This window comes from Lepisosteus oculatus, chromosome 4, assembly GCF_040954835.1.
Source record: "Lepisosteus oculatus isolate fLepOcu1 chromosome 4, fLepOcu1.hap2, whole genome shotgun sequence".
Classification (NCBI taxonomy): domain Eukaryota; kingdom Metazoa; phylum Chordata; class Actinopteri; order Semionotiformes; family Lepisosteidae; genus Lepisosteus; species Lepisosteus oculatus.
Window position 1 is genome coordinate 9,014,216 of NC_090699.1, and position 10,669 is coordinate 9,024,884.

Below are 10,669 nucleotides of genomic sequence, written 5' to 3' on the forward strand. Positions count from 1 at the left end.
TTGTAAATGTAAGTCAGGAAACAATACTCAGCGTGAAGTAAATAATTATAGTTAATTTTCCCATACTGTCCTTGAAGTAGAAAAACACTTATATATATTATTGATGGAAAATATATATATATATAATTTATCTGTATTCAACACTACAGTGTTGTTTCAGATGCATTGAGTAATATGTCGGCTGTTTTAACATATCTTAAGCAGCTCCAACAATTGCAGCTACAGATCAAAGGACAAGACTTGGGACAGGACTTAGCAGGTCAACTCATGTTACATATCAAAGGACAGCTACACATCAAAGGACAGGACTTGAGACAGAACCAACTGGTCAACTCATGCTACAGTACATATCAAAGGGCAAGACGAATACACATGAAGTGGTGAAACAAAACATCTTCCTGAGATCATACTGTATATAGGAGCTGGGAATCCCTTGCGGTTTGTCTGTCCTGCGGGGCAGACCCAACGCGCTTTGATGTCATTATTGAGCTCAATAAAACAACTGAGCCCACAAAAGACTGTGTCCTGCTCCTTGGATGAACAATTTCCCACAACAGTCCTTGTGACCTTTCTCATCTCCCATTATTCCTTAATTCCTAATTCTCTTCTGCATGTTATTGTTTTTGAAAGTTTGAAGGTCCTTAGAGCATTCCTTATTTTGAAATATATTGTTTGAAAGTTAGGGAATAGATATGGACCTTCCAGCTAATAACATACAAGGGTATTATGTATAGCTGGAATGCTCTCTGTATTTACTCACACCACCCAATGAAATAAATAACTGTCATGCTTCTCTCCGTTGGTGCACTGCAGGGCCAACTCAGATTTAAGCAGTACCCGTAAAGCAGCGCCAGTTGTCATGGATGCCAATATGAATACAGGAAGTCTTGTACCACCTGGAGGCAATTAATTATTATGTCTGCCTCAGGTGGTTCAAGTAATTAGAGTTGCGATCCTGGAGTGCTCAGAAACTCACTCACAAAGTTTGCTATGTTTCTACTGTAGCTATATTCTGAGTTCCTAGTTCTTGCTGTTTTTATCCTGGGTTTTACACTTTCCCTTCACCCTGACAGTGTTCACTGAATTCTCCTCTAGTGCTTTGTACCTCATCTATCAGTTTTAAACTTTGTTTACCCCTGTTCGTGGCTCTGGACTGTGTGTGCCTGGACCACGCATGCACTCTCTGCACCAGTCTGTCTCCTGCTGCAAACGCACCTGCCTGTTCACACTTCTGCTTGCCCACTTGCTAGTGTTTCATTATTCTACATCCTTCTGACACTTTGGTTTCCGATTAGGAATCACACATATTCTGAAGGATTCACCACTTGAGGACATTTTTGTGTGCAGTTAGAATCTTTATTAATTTTGACTGAGTCACAGGAAACTTTAGGAGTCTCTATATATTTCTCAATACTTCCACTGCACATTAATCGAGCAAAATGTTATTGAAGATTTATTTCTGTTTGACTTTACAAACTGAAGGTGTAAATAAATGTGATAAACATGAAAAATATGACTTTTCACTGTGCAATGCTATTAAAATTACAAAGTCAAATATAGATAATAACTCAGGTGGGTAGCTGCGTCAGCATGCGTAGGCTGCAAAGGAACAAGTAATAGGTTTATTCCATGCTGAAAAAAAGAAGAAAGAGAACACAACGTTTCGGCCGTGGAGCCTTCTTCAGGTGTCACCTGAAGAAGGCTCCACGGCCGAAACGTTGTGTTCTCTTTCTTCTTTTTTTCAGCATGGAATAAACCTATTACTTGTTCCTTTGTAGATAATAACTCATTCTATTATATGTTTCAGTCCCTATTTTGTCAGCAGTATACACATATCTGGAGGGCATTGAATGTAAATATTCTTAGGGAAAATGATGTATCCCTTTTCCTAGCAGCAGGTTCATGCCCCTGAAGGTTGTGTAATACAAAGAGGATCCTTATCATTGTTGCCAGGGGAGAAGAATGGTTGAACGTTCCTGTCTATTTTTTCTTTAAAAGTGTAGATGTCGGAGCCGTCCACAGCATTGTAGAAGGAGACTTTCTCCTCCTCATAGTCCACATAGATCCCCACTCTCGTAGGAACTTCTGTGTCCAATGGGGTCTCTGGGTCAGTCAGGGCCGTCAGCTTCCCATCCCAAAGACTCAGGACCCAAAACCCAGCTCCAGGGCTCAGACTCAGTTGCCCCTTCCTGCACACTGAGTCTCGGGCCACTCCCAGCTCCCAGGACGTCTTGTTTCCAACCTCCACCTCCCAGTAACACCCATGCCTCCTCCCTGCTGGTAACCTGTTGCCCAGCACACAGGGGTATTCATCAAACCGCTCAGGATTGTCAGGGAGATTCTGGCACTGCTCCGTCCACCTCAGTTCTCTGCCATCTTCTGACACCATCAGGTAGGGGTTCATTGTGTCCTCATCCAGAGTCACGTCCACTGTGGGTAAAGAAGAACAAGGAGAGAATTTAGGACAAAGCACAAAGATTTCACCTGATAGCACATTCTGGTTTTAGAAACTAAAATCCAAATACTATTCAATGATTCTTCTACATGATTTGTGTGCTGACATTTTATTCTAATAAATTGCATCCATTAACATGTCAATAATGGTTTTCTGTAAAAATCTATTTCTTTAAAGCACACTTAAGACCAGGACACCCCCTAACTCTTCTCTAGCCTTTGTCTCAGAAACAGGTAGTACAAACAGTATTCACTGAGACTCCTACTCACGCTAACGGCCTTCTAAAGAACACCAATTTTAGAATTTGTGCAAAAAAGTGATTAAGTATTAATATTCAAACTATTGGCGTGCAATCTAGCCTACATCTAACAAATAACACATCTTACCATTAATCATGTGTTCTGAAAAAACATTAAGTTATCTTTATATGAAATATAAAACTAAAATGGATTATCATCATTTTAGTTAACAGTATATGAAATATAACATCAAATGCTTTGTTATTTCCACAAAAATCTAACAATTGCAAATGCTTCCACATTGGTTTATAAATACTTCTAAATTAAATTCACAAAATATCACTAATGTTTTGAATAAAAATGTAAAATTAAACATACAAGTTGATAACAAGAAAGAAAATACCTTCCAAGGCCAGTTTCACTGCAATATTTAAAAAGAGATAAAACCTCTGTTAATTCATACAGTAAACAGACATTGAACTCTTTTAAAACAAATGAACAAATTCAATTTTGTAAAACAAATTAATTAAGCACATTAAGCCCATTTTCACTGTGTGGGTCAGAACCAGTTTTATGAAGAGATTACTTTAAGAGTTTGGACAGTAACTTATCTCGAGACTTTATCGTTAAGACTTTTCCATACATTTATAAGGTATTTAAGAGCATTTTGAAAAAGTCTTGTGTGGTAAAATACAGTGTTTTAAACACAATTATAGGTCAGGATTTTAAAGAGGAAGGCTGTAAACATGATAAAAGGACACTAGATAAACAAGATAAACAAGCTGTTCAGTGACTTAACCGCACCAATTTAACATCTTCCATGTAGGAACTACTGCTTTAAAAGACCTGGAAAACCTGCAGACACAGCTCTCCCTCAAAGATGAGAACTGGAAAGCCCTGTCCAAAATGTTTATCTGGAGAAAACTGCAGCTGAATGCAAGGATTAAGAACCCGGAACAGAAAAGGTATTGTACTATATCTAGACAAGTGAAGGAAAGTTGAAGTCCTGTAGTAATTCAAAACAGAAACTGATACAATTCTAGATTTCTGATTCCTTGAAGATTTTAATAAAATCAATCCCAACAAGCAGTAGGCACTGGTGCTCAGCAATGAAACAAGCAAACAGACGCTATTCTGCAAACATTTTAGTACTTACAGATCTCCTTACTCTCCCTTTTCAAAGCTTGTATGATCCACTTTGCTCTCTCTGCAAATACACATTTACGGTTAATAACTGGATCTAATACAGGCTTTAAATAACTGAAAAGAGTAAGACCCCCATTTCGTTATTGTTTAACGCAAAAAATCATCTGCATATGAGAGGTGTCAAACAGAGACAGGAGTAATGTGCTGAACCTCTTTGAAAACCTCTTTCAAAAATTAAGAAATAATTCAATTCACTTTTTCAGACCTTGATATATTGTCAATATTAATGCATGTATAAATACATACAGTACGTGTACTTGTCTATTTATCTAACTTGACATCGGTATTCTCAGAGGTTATTCATGGGCAACAAAATGACAGCAGAAAGACAACATTGTCCTCTTCTGCGAGAGAGAACATGTGAGCTGAAGACAGAGAGAGTGACAAAGTGCTGGACACTGTTTTGTTCGTGTGGAGGCCTGATGGAAGACAGTGTATGGAGACAACACAGACACAGTGAGCATTATCTTGACTGCTCCTTAATTCAATTCAGAAACTCTGAATACCTGTGGACATTATGTCTCCCACTTACCCCTGTCCTCTTTCACTCTTTTTGGTCACTGACTTCCACTCCACTTTGCAGGTGTGAGCATACAGTGTCAGTTTACACCAGATTGGAGCCTCCTTTTTGAGCTCATGCTGTCCCTGGCAATGTGGCCTAGGCTGCTACAGAAATGTGTTTTCCCTCCCATTTACCCTTCTTAAGTTGGTGTCCAACTGATGAAGTATTGGCCCACAACTCTTTCGCCTTAGAGAACTTCCAGCAGCATATTCCCTCTTTTTGGGGGGCTTCTTCTTAAATACATTCTCATTCATGCTGTTTAGCAAATTTTGTCTATCAATAGCTTTTCCTATAGCGTTAATCCACTTTCCCTGGTTATTACAGCTTTTTCCACTGCTCACCACAGTTCCAATTCAAGTTAGTCGGTCCTGCTACTGCAGCTAGCTTCTAGCACTGCCACTTGATCATTGATTCACGTTACTTCACCTACCTCTTAGTGCTTCCCAAGAACTGCACATCTGAATATACTCAATCAACCAAGCTGAAGCCTGCACCTTACGCACTTTTCATTTGCTCGTAGATACATTAAGTTCTGGTACTGCCAGAAGCTATATCACCCTATAACTCACAGCTGACAACCCACGAAAGCTCTGAAGGTGCAAGCCCGGCCAGTACCTGGATGGGAGACCTCCTGGTCCTAATGATCTGCTTGAACTGACTTGGTCTAAGCTCAGTGTTTGAAATCGGCATCGGTATATTTAGGATTCTTTTGGGGGAATTCAGCAGCATTGACTCCCTGACCAGCACTGTCATTGCTACATGAGTTAAAGCCAAAGTAATAACCGTACTAACCCTTTACATGCGTGGTCTTGTTTTATCAGAATTAAAATTTTACTGAGATGCAGTAATGGTGATATTGAACAGACATTCAGGTGGGAGGTCAAACAAAAGACCATCTACATTATCCATAAATATTCATCTAGTTAAAACCCTAGGTTAATGGGAGGGGTGTCATACTTACAGTAGTATGACACTACCTCATAGTGTTTCAGAGCAGAGACTCGTTCCCATGTTCAGATCCCTTTAAGATTTTAACAATTAACCCTAATTACCATTTTAGGTTGAACAGTAAAATAGGCTGTTGGTACAGAAACTAAGACCATGAGCATGTACAGTAGGAGGACAATCCGTAAATTATTGTTTAACAATGAAAAGAGTGGAAAATCCCACTGGTGATACTGAACTATGAACATTTCATTTCTTCCTTATATCCTTATATATTATATTCCTTAAATCTCTTGGTCATATTAATAACATGATAAAAAACAGGGTTTATATATAAATAAATGGCTAGAGGATCCCTCTTTATTCATTTAGAGAAAAACTGAATGTGAAGAATGAAGGACAGATACAGAAAGAGTTGTCAGGAACTGAGTCTATTTAATTTTTCAGAACAGCTAAGTATATTCACTGTCAACATCTCAGTACTTACTGTTTGCTGAAATGCTTATTTTCTCACATTCATTATCCTCATCTGTAATCTTTGATTACAGACATCAGCATGGCCAGCAGCCATATCACTTTGCAACTCCCAGCTGGCAGCCCCACTGAAGCCCAGCAGGTGTGAGCCTGGTCAGTACCTGGATGGGAGACTCCTGGGAAATACTAAGGTTGCTGCTGGAAGAGGTGTTCATGGGGCCAGCAGGGGGTGCTCACCCTGTGGTCCATGTGGGTCCTAATGCCCCAGTATAGTGACGGGGACACTATACTATAAACAGGCGCCGTCCTTCGGATGAGATATAAAATCGACGTCCTGACTCTCTGTGATCATTAAAAATCCCAGGGCGTTTCAAGAAAAGAGTAGGGGTGTTACCCCGGTGTCCTGTCCAAATTTCCCTCTGGTCTTTACCAATCATGGCCTCCTAATAATCCCTATCTTTGAATTGGCTTCATTACTCTTCTCTCCTCCCCACTGAGAGATGATGTGTGGTGAGCGTTCTGGCGCACTATGGCTGCCGTTGCATCATCCAGCTGGATGCTGCACATTGGTGGTGGTGGAGGGGATCCCCATTACCTGTAAAGCGCTTTGAGTGGAGTGTCCAGAAAAGCACTATGTAAGTGTAAGCAATTATTATTCATTAACAACAGATAACAGGACACAATACAGGTTAATATAAATACATTTTACAACATCCCAATTGATTCATTGTTTAAAGAATAAAATTAACTGAAAATGAGAATGTTCTAGAGAAACCGGTATCAGGTACTGAAATATTTTAAGCTCTAGAACAGAGATTGTGAAAAAATCTGAATTTCAAATGTGAAACTGCAAAAAAAAAACTAAAACAACCCAAGGGACTGTTTCAATCTGAATGGTGCCAAATGAAATGAACAGATTTAGGACAAAAATGTATGAGGCATATCTTTAAAAAAAAGTTTAAAAAATAATCTAATTCATACATACAATTATAAACTTATTAATATTAATCAGTACTGGAAATTGCAAGTGTATTGACCTTTCTTTAAAAGACACGTCTCAACCTTGTAAACACATAAGACTGCCCACTACACTAACTACTGTAGAAACACAGAAGACTGTTCACTACACTAACTACTGTAGAAACACAGAAGACTGCCCACTACACTAACTACTGTAGAAACACAGACGACTGCCCAGTATACTAACTAATGTCAGATCAGACCACTTTAGCCCTATACAATTTCTTACATTAGGAATTTGTCTTTTTGCATATCACAGCTTGCTCTCCATGAGACACACAGACAGGGAGAGAAGTTTGGGGTCAGAGCGCAGGGTCAGCCATTATACAGCACCCCTGGAGCAGTTGGAGTTAAGGGCCTTGCTCAGGTGCCCAGTGGAGTAGAATTCCTCTGCCAGCCATGGGACTTGAACCAGCAACCTTCCAGCTCAGGTGCCCAGTGGAGTAGAATTCCTCTGCCAGCCATGGGAATTGAACCAGCAACCTTCCAGCCAAAGGCACAGGCACAGATCCTTAGCCACCACACCACGCTTATTTAAGCCACTTCAAAATGTCCTTTATTCCATTATTCTTTTCAAATCATTTTTTAGAAAACAGCAGCTATACATTACATATATACAGTATATATATATATGTTTTTTAAGGAAATTATTATATAATGATTTATGGGGAACTGCAGTGCTATTTTTATATTTCAGGGTTAGGAAGAATTGGCATTGTGTGCATTTTAAACTTAAATGAAAGTCAAATATACACAGTAAAATGTGAAACCTCCAATTTACATCACAGAATAGATGAATGTGCAGCACCATATTGCCCTCATTGGCTGTAATTCAAAATGGGACAAGAGAACGAGGTGAGGTGTTGCATTGTAAACAAGCAGACTTGTGAATACACTGCTTTTAATCCAACAGAAATATTGCTCTCGACTTTCAGACAGTTTTGCTGATAAATGGAAATTACTTGTTAACTCTGCGTGCAGATCAAGTTGGAACATTTCTATGGTGAAATATCTGCTGCAAAAACTGTATTTATTCACTCGTACATCACATTGCATTACTCATTGCAGAGACTAGTGAGCAGGAAGGGCTGCATGAAAGCACAATTCATGGGAACTCTTGAAAACATGGCAAATTTTTAAATTTTACATTTATTTTGAGATTTAACTGGTGTGAGAAATTGGGACTGCAATTCCCTTTTAAATTGTTCATTTTCTGACAACTATGAAAGACATCTGTGTGCATCATATCACAACTTACAATGTGAAATTGCATCTGCTAAAAACTAACATCACATACTATACACATTAACACTGTAGTAAAACCAATGAATAAAGAAATGAAGACTCAATATTTGAATTTAATAATCATAATATTAATGTGATTAATGTGATGAAACTAATCACACTAATCACACTTTAAAGACAGATTTCTGTATGTAGATAAGTGACATGATATTTTGAATATTTTCATGCATGCAATTAATTTTAATTTAAATGAACTGTATGTACGGGACGTCACTGTTTAGTGTCTAGATATGGTCCAGAAATGTGTGATGGTAATTAAAATGACACTAACAGGGGAATTTTCTCCCATAAGACGTAATATATTTAAGGGATGACAAGGACCATAAGGATGTAAATTATGGTGATGGCACCCCAAAAAAAGAAGGAATTCAGCAAAGTTTTATTCCTGAACTTAAAATGTACAGCACAGACAGTGAGGCAGTGTTTGTTTCAATGACAGCACATAAAGCAAAGTGCATCGATATATTTGAATCCATCAAGTTACTGTATCATAGAACTTTATTAAACATCATCATAGGTATTAGTTGTTTTGATCAAATCTGTCCTCTTTCCTCTTGAACAGCAGAGAGATGACATGAAAAATGTTTAATAAATTTGAATGTGAACAAAAAACAAACAATACATTTCACAAAATTATTGAGAAACAATAAATAACAGCATGTTATTAATCAAAAACATCTTGTTGAAAATATTGCTATGAAAACTTACCCCTTGTACTTTTAGAGTCTTCCTATGAAAATGAGAAGAATATAAATAAGTACTTTATTTGTATTTATTTCTGAAATGCTTAATGTGGGCTAACTGAAAGCAAGGATTGCACTTTCTGAGATGATACTGAAACTCCTGGAGCTATGAAATGCATAATGTGGCCATAAAAAGGGTCTTTTTCCCAAAATGCAAATTTGCCCCTTTTCACAGTAAAAATATAATCACAAAAGCAAAAATGTGCCAAAATATAAAAAAAACTTAATGTTCTTACTATAAAGCTGCCAAGGTAGTATTGAATTAGTTGAAATACCTGGAGAAATAAATCCAAATTAGAACACTGACCCAAAGGATGAGATAATAATTATAATTTTCTGTAGTAACCTATACTTCACATTACACTTTTCATGATCATAAACAACATATTTTGTAATCATTTTATAAAGTATTGCTCATGCAGGGGATCTCCCACCCCATTTAAGTGAACATATTTAAATTAAACTTCCCACTAAACATATGAATGAGACAAGGTACTATCCTACCAGTTGTTTTTGTCAACTTATAGCAGCAAACTCAAAAGACAACACAACCAACTATAAATGATAACATTATAAAATAAGGAAACAAGACTACCTCTGCTTTAAAAGCTGTGTTTTTCAAATCTCAATCTGATAGCATAATCTTTAATTTTCTATATCCAAGTGCCACAGACATGATAATGTGTCATTTTTACACACAAAAGCAAAAACTCTGCAACATATCCCAAATTTAACATCCTTACCGTGAATTTGGTTGAAAATTCTGAAGAAATAAATCAAATACGAAATATCAAAAACTCAACATCCTTACTGTATAGTTGTCAAGGAAGCCTTGAATTCGTTGAAATACCTGAAGATATAAATCCAAATTAGAACACAAACCAAAGGATAAGATGATAAGAGTTAATAACAAAAACAGTGAATTAAATCTTTGCAACACCCATTACAAACACTGTAAAATATCAAAAACTCAACATCCTTACCCCATAGTTTTCAAGAACAGCTTGAATTTGTTGTAATACCTGAACATATAAATCCAAATTAAATCACAAACCCAAGGTGAGATGATAATAAGTTAATAATAAAAAACTGTTCATTACAGTAAACCCTTCATGAAGACTGCATTTTTCTGGTCACCATTTTCTTGGATCGGAGCAAAATGTGGCTGCTTGGTATGTAATCTTAATCTATGATACATTATCTCAGATTAGCTACACAGAAGCAGAGTTCATACAGGCATTGAATCTATCTGTACGGGGCTAGATTTTCTGCACTTAATTTTATCCAGTAACTTACACTTTCCGTTATAACATAATATACAGTAATAACAGAATAATACAACCTATTTTGATCATTTCTAAATGTATTGCAAGTGCAAAGGATCTCCAGTATCATCTAAATTAAACTATTTTGTAAAAAATAAAACAATATATTAATGAGAAAACACTGCCACGTGAATAAGAAAAGGTACTGTCACACCATTCATTTTTGTCAACTTTTAGCAGCAAGATCAAAAGAAAAGCTTGCAATACTTAAAAAAACCCAGCATCCTTAAAGGGAAGCTACCAAGGGAGGATTGAATTTGTTGAAAGACCTGAAGAAACAAATTCAAATTAGAACACAGACCGAAGGCAGAGACAAAGGGTCATCATACAAAATTGTATCAATGTAACAATGCCAGCCATTTGCTGTGCATTTTCCTGTTCTGATTGGTGAACCT

The 10,669-nt window shown here is 37.2% G+C and overlaps 1 protein-coding gene across 1 annotated transcript; it reads right to left on the reverse strand.

Annotated features, from left to right (window-relative positions):
* Positions 1-1,792: 1,792 nt before the first annotated feature.
* On the reverse strand, positions 1,793-9,965 carry LOC107077239 (E3 ubiquitin-protein ligase TRIM39-like). Its single transcript, XM_069188589.1, has 7 exons — positions 9,933-9,965; positions 9,761-9,799; positions 9,186-9,224; positions 8,915-8,936; positions 3,851-3,901; positions 3,098-3,115; positions 1,793-2,430 (listed from the first exon to the last, which is right to left on the reverse strand). The coding sequence occupies exon 7, from the start codon at positions 2,402-2,404 to the stop codon at positions 1,901-1,903; it is 504 nt and encodes a 167-aa protein (XP_069044690.1). The 5' UTR covers positions 2,405-2,430; positions 3,098-3,115; positions 3,851-3,901; positions 8,915-8,936; positions 9,186-9,224; positions 9,761-9,799; positions 9,933-9,965; the 3' UTR covers positions 1,793-1,900.
* Positions 9,966-10,669: the final 704 nt, after the last annotated feature.